We start from the raw sequence: 12,217 nt of genomic DNA, 5'->3' as shown, positions 1-12,217 counted from the left end.
TTTAATCATGTAAAAAATTTAGAAAAGAGTAATTCCGAAAACTAGACACCCACTCAGGGTCTCAGGATGGGAGAGGGTCCACCCTATGGGAAGACTGTGAAGGAGGTTTATGTCACCTGTTTGAAGTGAATGAAACCAGTAGTGACATGGGCTGAAGCTAGAGAGTAGGACTCAAGCCTGACCATGGCAGTGCTGGACGTTCACATTTGGGCTTAGCCACACTGATGCCTCCTCCAGAAAATGACTCTGTCTGCCTGGTGATCAGCTTAGATTCTGGCCTTTTCCATTGACTTACCCTGCATTCTTTGGCTTTGCAGGTGACATATTTCCAAATTCTAATCAGTGTCATATATTTTGAGCTATGAATCTGTATTTCTCCCAAGTCTAGCCACTGCTGCCACAGTCCACTGCCCCTACCTTTCAGAAACCCCAAGGCTTGCCTAGAAAACCACATTAACTCCCTGCTTGCTTATGGGCTCTCTTTTTTTTTTTTTTTTTTTTTTTTTTTTTTTTTTTTTTTACTGATTCTTTAGCTCATTCTTAAACTTATATTTACACAAACACACACACAAATATATATATATAACTCTTATATTTAAATGATTTTTTCTTGAAATAAAGTGCCCTCTGTTATACATATTATCATAGTGTATACAATGTATACATATATACTGATGCATATATGCACATGTGTACACCTTATGCCCATGACTTATTATGACTGAGCACAGTTCATGAGCTGTGCCTTACATATTACCAGGCAGCAAGCATAAATGCCATTAATTATCTTGTAGTTCCAACAAGTGATTCTTGCTTTATTTAAAGATTTGCTGGTTGACACAACATAAGAATTTTTTACTACTGACTTAGTGTCTATTTCTGTTCTTATAAATATTTGCCATGATATTTAAATTCTAATTTCCCCTGTTTATTAAAACAGCTTCCTAGAATTTATTGAATGATGGCTGAGCAATGTTGTTCTCTGAGATGTGATGGTGTCTACCTAACCAGTCTCAGCCTTTACTACTTTGAATTGAATTATTTCTAACTTCCTTAATCTAAAGTTAAAGTTGCTAAAGCACATCAAAAGTCTTTGTAGATGAGGCAAAAACCCTCCTTTAGTTTGGACACATCAACTGATCATCTAGCATCGTGGCTTCAGGAGATGAGAGGATGGCATGGGACTGCAGGTGCACGTTCAGAAGACATGAGTGCTTCAAGTGTGGCTGATGAGAGCAGGAGAGCAGAGAGAGTCATTCTCAGGCCTGGCTTACTCACAGCGAGGGTGTCTGCTTCTGGGAAAGTCTGGTGATGTGCTTTAAACACTCTCTTGGTGGTTCTTCAAGGTCCGTTCTTTTTTCCTCAGCATCAGGTTTCATATACTCCCACCCAGCAGCTGGAAAATCTATCTGAAACACAGAAGTGATTTTCTATGAACTAAATATACATGCAAGTTACATTTATAATTCCATAAATATTTACTTGAGATGGGTAGAAATGAAAGAAAATAGTAATCTCTACTTTTGTGCTTTTTATTGTTTTAACATAATTTTTATAAGTTTAATAATTTAGCACATATTGTCTAGATTAGTTATCTGTGGTGTTGTGGTATAAGAATGACAATATATGAACTTTCTATGAATGTAGTGATACATTGTGTACCCTAATAAACTTGCCTGGGGATTGGAGGACAGAGCCAGCCACTAGATTAGACATACAGGTCAGGCAGTAGTGGCACACACCATTAATCCTATCATTCCAGAGGCAGAGATCTGTATGCATCTCTGTGAGTTCAAGGCCACACTGGAAACAGAGCCAGACAGTGGTGGAACTTTAATCCCTGGGCTGGGAAGCACACACGCCTTTAATCCCAGGAAGTGATGTCTGGGTAGAGAAAGGTATATAAGGCATGAAGAGCTAGGAACTCTCTTGAGATGGAGGATTTCGTAGAGGTGTTTAACCATTAAGAACTCTCTTGAGGGATAGAAAGGAAAGGGCTTCGGGTACAATGGTGGCTGCTTCTGCGTGTGTGGGTCACCTTGAGGAAGAAGCGATTCAGCGGAAGGAACATCTGAAGGAAAACCAGGTGTAAGGACAGGGGATGGGGAGCCACAGACCAAGTGTCTCAGAGAAGAGAAAGAAGAAGATGGGAAGCATAGGGGACTCAGGCTTCAGAACTACATCCCAGAGGATGAGGACCTTTAAGTAGAGGAGGGTCCCCCAGGTCAAACCAGTTTCAATGGAAAAGAAGGTGAAGGAGCAGCTTAGAGGCTACCAAGCCAGAGCCTGTCATTGAAGAAGTAGACCTGGCAAACCTCGCACCCCGGAAACTCTCTTGGGGGATGTGGGCCAAGAAGCTGGAGAAGCTAGATAAGTGGACCCCGAGAGCCATTGCAGAGCTGGCCCAAGAACGGCTCAAAGACCAGGAAGACAGCCTGGCCTCCACAGTGGATGCCACTGACTGGACAAGAGGCCTGGGACTCTGACTGAGGTGTTCTCCATGACCCATCTGCCTAACCTCTATGTCTAATCTAGTGGCTGTCTCTGTCCTCTGATCCTCAGGTAAGTTTATACGAACTCCTTGGGAAAATCGTGACTCCCTAATGTTTCCACGTCCCCCTTTTAAGCCGCTTCCTATGTGTATTGAGTAACCAAACAATATTTTTTTATTTGACTCTGGATGTCCTGTCTATAGACAGGATGATAATCCAGCTCCCTTTGATCCTGGTTCCACATTTTTTAGTTATCTTGATTCAGTGATAATCTGACCATAGCAAACAAAGTAACAGTAACAATAACAACAACAACAGGATGTTTCTGCACTATGGAGGTGAGCTGGACAGTTTGGGATTCAAGATTTTTTTTCTTCATGTCAATAACTTTTTTCCATTATAAAGTTAATAAATCCACAGAACATATGATCTGCTGAACTATGTTAGATTGGTATCATGGAGAAAATCTAGGAACATTCTGGACTATGTAAGTTATAGCTTGAAATGCAGTTTAATCTATTGTAGCTTTCTTATTATTTATATAAAAAATTGGTCAGTTCATTCTATTAATCCATAATATTTATTGTCATTATTATTTTGGTATATGCTTTGTTATCATTTATTAATTATTGCTTCAATATGATAAAAATAAACAAGACAATCTAAGACAAAGTAATATTAATATTACCAAGATGAATGTTGAAACATTGATTGTGGTGATTTAGATAAAAGCATATGCAGTCTCTGTAGGTCACATTACTTATTATTTGGCCAGAGTTTGCTAGGCACCAGAGATGAGTCTCCTGAATCCCAAGTGGTCAAAATATATATTGTATATAGTTATTGTACTTGTTGTATATAGTTTCTCTTATATTAGTTATAACTTTTTTATTAGAATAAAAAGGAGAAATGTGGTGATATTTTATTTGTGCTGAAATGTGATATTTTATTTGTATTTTAATAAATAAAGTTTGCCTGGAGATCAGAGGTCATAGTGAGCCATAAACAGAAGTCAGGCAGTGGTAGCCCACACCCTTAATCTGATCACATGGCAGGCAGAGTCTCTGTGTGGTCAAGGACATAGCCAAGCGTGGTGACACAAACCTTTAATCCCAGTACCAACCATAGAGTCCTGGAGGTCTGTATAGACAGGACTGATGAGGAAGTCATGTGCCTGGGCTTAGAGCCAATGGGAAGGCAATAAAAGCACAGTGTAGACAGGAAGAAGCTCTTTCTGGGGAAGGGCGAGGTGGTAAGCTGAGGCTAGTGGTGGCTATTAGCTATTTCTCTGATCTCCGCTATTACCCTTGTATTTGGCTCTGTGTCTCTTATTTACTAAGACTGTTTAGAAATTCATCTACACATTAATTTTGGGGGGTGGGCATGGTAGGAGTTGGAGGGGAATAAGAAGAATTATGTCAATATATTGTCTATGCATGAAATTCTCATTAAAACATTAAGTAAAAATAATACAAGAAATAGTAGTTAGTGAACTAGCACAATTTTATGACAGTCTGAAGGAAATGGCACAAAGATTAAAGACCTTAAAACTGTGGAAGAGAACATGAAGTTAGCCCTGTGCTGGTTTCCCAGCTTAGCCACCAGGAAGAGCTGTAGTATGAACAATGAGGTGTAAGCACAATGCATCCTTCTCAGGAAGATGGTTGAAACTAGAGATTCTCACACTAAGCAAAGGAAGTCAGTCTTAGACAGATAAACATGCTTTCTCTCAGAATGTGGTGTGTGCTTGGTAGGGCTGGGGAGACAGGGACAGGCAGATCTTGGGGGAATACTGGCTAGCCCAATTAGTGAGGTCTAGGGCAGTGAGAAACCACATCTTAAAAAACAAGGTGAGTGGCTCCTGAGAAATAATGTCCAGGATTGACCCCTGGCCTTTATACACATGTGCACACATTTGCTCTTGCACACACCTTAATAGAGTCATTCAAATGGATTCCATGCAAGTGTAAGAAAGAAAATGAGGAGACCCAGGGAAAGGCAAGCAATAATCTGCCTGTTCATTTCCATTATGAATTCGCGTCCACTTCCCTTTGTCCACTGTCTGCTCACTTCACCAGTCTTGGCATCTGACAACAGTTATTTACCCGGAGAACCATTCTGAATGACTCATCACATCCCTGTCACACTTGAGTGGCTGTACTGTGGCATTTACTATTCAGACTGTAAGGCCAACCAGAAAAGAAGACTGGGATAACTGCAGCGGACATTCTTTGAATGCACAGATGCAAAAACAGGAGTTAAAGACTTGTTTAATGTCTTATGCCTTAACATTTTCTGTTAGAGAGCTGAGACTATGGTCTGCATTCCTCCATTGACATCCTTATGTCTTTCCCTCTGATCCATACCTATTCCCTGACATAATTCTGGTTCCAGGACCTGCTTTTAATTTTCTTATCATCTCCTAATCTTGTGTGTGTGGGTTCATGCATGTGAGGGTAATCTGTGTATACATGTTAGCAGACAAGCTCATGTGTCATTTCTCAGGCACTACCCACCAGTTATTTTGAGGCCACTATCCTGGAATCCACTAATTCAATTAGACAGATTGACCATAGAAGTCCCAGAGACTACCTTCTCACTGCCCTGGCGCTCTAGACCACAAGCTTATGCCGCCAAGTCAGCCATTTTTCATGTGGGCTCTGGGTAGGAAGGGCAATTCCCATGCAAGCACTTTACTAGCAGAGTCAGCCCCTAAGATTCAATTTCGAATCAGTTTCTTACTCTAGCAGAAAGCCTGACATGGGGCTTCGGATTCTTAAGTTTAGGACCTATAACGGTATCAATATTGGTTCCCCAGTAACAAGTTATTCACTTTATCAAAATGAAAGGCACTTTCAAACTTCAGTACAGTAATTCCTACTTGCTAAGCATGAGCATACTTAGGAGGATTATGGTAGATTTCCTTATTGGGTTGAAATGTCTCTTTGTGTCCTGTTACAACACAGCATGTGCCATCCATCATCATATAGACCTGGCACACTGAGATCTACACTGGCTCACCTATTTCTTGTCATTGAGCTCGTGCTAAAAATGACACTCAGGTGGTTCCTGGAAGGGCTTTCTCTGCCCTAGAAGCCATGTTTTTGTAAAATTCATTCTTTTCCATCTTTAACATCTTTTTGTACACATTTCTAAACTCTATCCCTTATAACCCTTACCTCATACCTGTGAACTGGAACTCTGAGAGTATCATCTCCAACATGATAAGTGGAAGGCGATTTTGTTCCCAGAGTACGTTGACATCTGGAGACATTTTTTACTTCTAGGACTGGGGAGTGGATACTTCTGGCTAGGACTCAGTGATGCTGCTAAGCATCCTACAGTGAGTGCACAGAGATGGGACTGTAAAGAAGTGCTGAGTACAAAATGCTGCCAAGCTGGAACACCTGTGTTCCAGAGGATGCCACCCAGCTTCTGTAGAAATGGAAAGCCTACATCCCTGAATCTCTAGATAGCAGTGTGTCTGTGTGGCTGGTCCCTAGCCAATATGGCTAGATGGACCACAGGCATGAGCAAAGGAAGTGCTGCTGGTGGTGTGAGGCACAGCTGGAATCATTGAGTGCTTTTCTTTCACCATCACAAATCACAGAGAGTAGAGGTGTTTTAAGACAAAAAGGGTATAAAATGGATTTTGTTTGCTATTACTCTCTTCCAAGCCAGTCATTTAAGAAAGGTGTAATAGAAGAGATTTTTAATGACTTGTGACAATGGAAAAGCAGCTGTATGGTGCTGGGTTAATAATACACAACAATGACTTTTCTTTAGACAATAGAAAGAAGAACTGGACACGTTTAAGGAGAATGTTGACAGCAAGACTTTTCTGCTATCCTTCAGGATGAAGAAGAAATGCATTGAATTGTTATTATATAAGCTGACAGAAAAATTGCTTGGAGAGTGTTGGACATAAAACAAGAGATACCGAAGACACTCAGATCTGGGCTGGAGGAAGGGAACATGTATAATGTGTGACAGAAAAAAGTTTCTGTAACTGGCCACCACACTGCTTAATAACCTGCATTTTCTGTGTGTACTTTAATCTCGTAGCTTGGCACTTACCTGCAGGGTCAGTGAGGAAGGCTGGCTCACATCCCATACTCCTGGCGCTATCATTTCTATGGGAGGCTCACTCTGTAATGTCATGCTGAATAGCCTAGACCCCAACATAGACTTTCTGCAAAAGATAACACATACAGACAGACAGGAGTCACTTTAAGAGGAAAGCTATGAGTGTCTGCAGATGCTTATTCTGGGATGGAAAGCACAGCTATTTCTGTGGCTTCATTCAGTAGCTAGAAGAGAAATAAAATATCCCACAAGTCTAGACACTGATTGAAAGCTCACTGTTAACACGTCAAATGCAAGGCTGTTTTCATAGACATCACTTTTTCCCCCATGTGTGACTATTATTACAGGAGTTTCTAACAGGAGATTGTATTAATGACTGTCATCAGTGGTGATGACTAGTGGAATTAGGAATCTCAGATTTGCATTCTGGACTTATGAGCGCCTGAACTCAAGAAGGACAGTAGTTCTTCAGAGGGTTTATTTTTTCTCCCTCCCCATAGAGTAACTAAATTCCTTGGGCATTTAAAGATTCTAAATTTATAGAAAGAAAAGATTTAAATCAGCACAGCATATGAGCTGCAGAATCAAAATAGTTGTAGGACTTCACAAGGGAAATGTTCCTTTACATATAAATAGAAAGATTATTCTTGTTCAGAATCCTTAAAAATCGGTTGTAAATTACCATAGTAAATGAGAGAGCATATAGGAAATGCTTTAACCAGGGAGGAAACCACTAATGATTTCAACAGTTGCAAGATCTAAGTCCACAGATCTTTGTATAAAAAATAATTAAGTGGCACCTGTGCACAAATCAGAATATTGGTAACCTATTCCAATGGTTAACTAAGAATAGTGTTTGATTTCAATATACCAAACTGGAAAGTAGGCTAATTATCAAAAGTAAATTAAGATTAAGATAAATCATCTTTTAGATGACCTTCCAAGTTAGGGTCTACTAGGAGTTGGCAGAAAACCTCAGGTGGTTCTGTGATGGCTGAGACAACCCAACTCGGGCCAATCCAGTAACCCTGACTAAACTGGGAGATCCCTATGAGCTAGCTGCATTAGCCACCAGCTTTTGATAAAACAAATAGCTACCAGCTTTGAAGGTGAATGGTTTGGAGGTCAGAGCCAGCAGGCCACAGAATCTTTGTAGATTTTCCTTTCTTTCCTTTCTAACACCATTTGTCCTTTCATCTTGTTAGAAAGAGAGGCAGAATGTAAGAAAGCTTTCTAAGTGACTTGGCATTTTTATCCAAAAGAGATTTCATATTTCAACTAGCCAGTACTTGGCTGTAAGTGGAGAGGTGTTTGCTCTCATTAATTGTGGGGTGGAGCTCATGAGAAGTTGGTTGCATTTTTACACCTGCATTTTGGAATGTGTTATATTTGTGTTTTTGCTGTATTGTTATGTCTTGGCCACATTTGAAGCAAAATAAATGTGATTTATCTGAACTGGTTTCTATCAAGAAAGAATCCAATGGTGTCTATTCTTTCTGCCCTTAGATCAATTGTATTGTCAGAGTCTCCCTAGCCTCTACCCTGTGGCACAGGATTCATAATGAAGCCTGAGCACTTTCTGTAGGAGTGGGGCATGCAGAGCTTAGGAAAGAGGGCATGAAGAATGTGAATGCTCATTTTAAGGCCATTTGATGGGCCAAGAAAACAAATGTGTGACATTGTTTTGGAGGTGATTGTTTTGCTTAGCATTGGGGAGCTTATTTTCAGATAATAAACTGTACTAGGTACGGCAAGCAGGGCTTTCATAGACTTTCAAGTAAGTAAATCATCAGGAAGATCATCAGTAGCAGTGAGGAATAAAACATATCTGAGACTGTTGGTGACCTCAGGAAACAAGGGGTTTTCCCTTGAATTCCACTGACCAGGAGAGCACTAGGAATCAGATCTGACTAGTCGCTGAGTATGTTGTTATATTGATCCATTTGGAAAAAGCTGTTTTTTTAAAATTAGCATTGAGGTTATCGTTATAACGTGAATGATTCTCCTTTCTTCTGTTTAAAGTGCACCAAATAATTCAATTATAATGTTATTTAATATATAAGTTGTATTGCTATATATAAAATAAAGGGTAGTTTCATTTTAAACAAGAAAATTTAGATACAAAGACAATAAAAATGGACACATTTAAAACAAAGTAGATGGGGATCAGCAGTAATTTATAAAATTACTACTGTGTTGAAGGGATGACTCAGTGGTTAAGAGTACTGGTTGCTCTACCAGAGGAACTGGGTTTGAATCCCAGCATCCACATGGTGTTTCACATCTATCTATAACTCTAGGGGACTCAATACCTGTCTCTGGGTTCTATGGGGGCCAGGCACTCAAGTGGTGCACAGACATGCATGCATGCAACAAAATCCACACATACAAAATTTAATAAGATAATATGGTGAAAATATTTATTAGTCTGTAACACACATATGCACATACACACACACACACACACACACACTCAAACAAAAAACAAAACAAACAAAAATGTTACAAAGGAAGTCTACATGCTTCATCCTTTGTGATAAGATGTCTGGAGCTTGCCTGAATCAGCCAGCCCTTGTTAACTAAGCTTCCTGGAATTTATTGGACAAAATCAATGTTTTTCAAACGTTCTCACAGTGTTGTAGCTCTTCTGGAAGTGAAGGCTGGCTTCAGAAGGGTAGTGGGGAGATGCTAACTAGACCTGACCACAAGACTAAAGAGTCTCCCTGCAGAGCACAACTGTAGTATTCATCATTCTTACACTTTGAGGTCTTTAGAAAATATGACGTATTGAGAAATTAGACTCCACTTTTGTTCATAGTGTTTGGGGCTATTTGTCCTGGCATATCCTCAAGGTCTTTTAAACTTGATTAGTGTTCAATTCGGTGATTTAAAAATTCAACCCCAAACGTACTGCATGAAGAAGGACAAATGAATTGGATTGTAATTCCATCATCCTCATCCTAAAACAACAAAATGATGATTATTGAGTTTAGTGATCAGGAATCTTTGCATCAGTTCCCAGCGTTTGGAGCTAGAGGACATAGAGGATTATGTCACTGGGAGACCAGAAACCAGAGGACCTGATGTGATGAAATCCTTGGAAAGCCTGACTCTAATAAGTCTAGTGGGGTTCATATCTAAAAGGAGAGAGAGCCCTTGTGATGCTGAGGTCAGAGCCCATGTAGGGTGCAGAATTTTTATAATAAAGTCACAGAGAAGGATGTGGCATCTCCAAGCAGGAAGGGATGCAGTTGAAGACAGAAAAAGCAAAGGCAAGAACTTGACCTGAATTCTGTTTTGTTTTGTTTTTGTTGTTGTTCTATTTTTAAGCTGCCTGATGATTTACATCAGACCACCTTTCCACAAATCCCCTCTTGCAAGTGTGACAAATGGCCTCTGAGCTTCTTGTGGACCAGAACAAAACCAATGAACTTGAAGAACACAACTACTATTTACTACTTAATTCGGAAACAGAGTTGAAATGAGGAGGTCAGCATTAACAACCCAGTCAGTTGCCTGAGGAATCAAATTGTTTGGAAAGTAAGACTGATTTTTAGGTTGTGTTTGAAATTCTGCAAATGATTTTTAAGACTTTAACTCACCCCAGGAATCTTGTAAATACTGTTGCTCTCAAAAATAAAATAAAATAGAATAGAATAAATAAAAATACAACTGAATTAGAATCTTTGGGGGATACCCAGGATTTGGGTTTATATTATAACATTCAAGAAAATACTATCATTTAGCCAAGGTAGAGAATTTGTATGGCAAAGTAGCTTCCACAGTAAAAATGCTAAGCAGCAATTACACTGTTTATTTCTGAACTTAAATTGAGGCTGGAGCTTTTGGGCATGGTTGTGCTGAAAGAAGCCAGTCCTTGCTGAAGTGGGAGAAGTTCATGTCTACTATGATTGTAGATATAGTGACAATCTTGTCTGCAAAAGATTCTGTGATTTTGTCCACCAAATCTTTCCTTTGTATTTGAGATATTTTTCTTTATAGAACTGAAGGTGAATGTTTTTGATATGTAAAAATGTCAATACTTATTTTTATGTGTAGACATTAACTAATGCATCCTTCATAGATATATATGAACTTAATCACCATTGGTTTTTCAAAAGCCCACTTTTGGAGGTCCTAAAGAGACAGAATGCCTCCAGGAAGCTATTCTGAGGTCATGTGTATGTTGGAAACAATATCAATATAAGTGGTCATTACAATTGCATACAACTGGTGAGGGGCAATTCAAACTACAATAGAAGATTCAATATCAAATATTTATGGGCAAAGGTCATCCTGTGAGTGGAAATGAAAGAAAGATGCTACTTTTCTGTGATCTGGATATATCTACACCAAATAAATTGAATAAGAATCTCAGTAAATCGTAGTGAGGTACAAAATAGAATTTGTGGCAGTATCTCAACAGCTGCACCTGATGGATTTCTGATGTCTTAGAACAATCTGGATTTCTTTTGATTGTTTATCCCAGGAGAGATGGAGATTTTTCTGGTTTTGATGAGAAACAGTCTTCTGGGAATGTATTTCCAAATGCTTGTTGAAATAATCATAGAAGTCTATTGTGTTTTCCTGTGCCTCATCATCACTGCTCTACATACATTTCCCTGCAAAATCATCACCTTGGATCAGTCCCAGATAATTGCTTCCCACAGACTCCCACACTGGAAGACCATGCCCTGCAAACAGATGCCAGAGTTTATACTGGCACCTCTGCATATGGCAAGCTGAGGACCAAATGCATTCAATGCTCTTTTCAGTTAATAACTGGAAATATGACTTTACCAAAATGCTAGAAATGCTACATCTCTGATTCTGCAGATGAAACTGAAAAGAAACTCTCTCACCAGTGGAAGGACGCCAGTATGGCAGCAGACCTTCCTCCTAGAGCCAACCTGTGCTTTTGTAACTTTTAAAATCTACCTGCAGGGGTTGATTTTTTTTTGGTAAACAAACCTCTATTGATTGCCTGTTTATATGGTGCCTTATGTAAGATGGCAGACATTATAGAGATGAATACATTCCCTGTCCTCAACACACACATGGAGATGGGCTATCAAAACCCAAGCCAAGCAACAGATGTGTACATAAACAGAGACACAGATACTTACACATATAGGACATACAATATACATAAGACACACAAACACACATGTATACAGAGAGATACACGTTCATATACACATAGAGACACATATACACAGAGACACACACATACAACTTACACATGCATGTGCATACATACATATACACACAAGCAGATGCACATACCCAGGTAATTTTTAAAGTTTGATCTGGTTTGTTTGATAAAATTTGTCTATAGTGGCTGAATGTTGAATCTGAAAACTGAAAAGCAATACTTTAGACACTTCCATAATACCAAGTTTTTCTTAGACAATATGTGTAGTAATATGCCTTATACTAATATTAGCACAACACAAGTTCTGATTTTTTGAAGGTCCTGGATTTTGTCCTCTAATCCTAAAGCCAGGCTTCTTGTATTAAAAAAACAATACATTGATGCCTCCAGAAATATTTTCCCTTAAAAGCATAGACAATCACTAGTTGATTTTATTTTATGTTCTAAGCATGAATAATTCTCAAGAATTATAGGTTAAATAAAC

The 12,217-nt window shown here is 39.2% G+C and overlaps 1 protein-coding gene and 1 pseudogene across 1 annotated transcript in view; one reads left to right on the top strand and one right to left on the bottom strand.

Annotated features, from left to right (window-relative positions):
- Nucleotides 1-12,217, bottom strand: part of Pik3c2g (phosphatidylinositol-4-phosphate 3-kinase catalytic subunit type 2 gamma) — a 324,912-nt gene that overhangs the window by 230,228 nt on the left and 82,467 nt on the right. Inside the window, exons 14-15 of the mRNA XM_036182431.1 lie at nucleotides 6,570-6,684; nucleotides 1,279-1,409 (exon numbers count right to left, since the gene is read on the bottom strand). Of these exons, the coding sequence (XP_036038324.1) occupies nucleotides 1,279-1,409; nucleotides 6,570-6,684 (246 nt within the window). The remainder of the gene's footprint in view (nucleotides 1-1,278; nucleotides 1,410-6,569; nucleotides 6,685-12,217) is intronic.
- LOC118580606 lies at nucleotides 1,982-2,490 on the top strand (annotated as a pseudogene).

The sequence above is a fragment of the Onychomys torridus genome, chromosome 3 (genome assembly GCF_903995425.1).
Source record: "Onychomys torridus chromosome 3, mOncTor1.1, whole genome shotgun sequence".
Classification (NCBI taxonomy): Eukaryota; Metazoa; Chordata; class Mammalia; order Rodentia; family Cricetidae; genus Onychomys; species Onychomys torridus.
The sequence above is the reverse complement of the archived record's forward strand: the minus strand, read 5'-3'. Positions and strand labels throughout refer to the sequence as shown.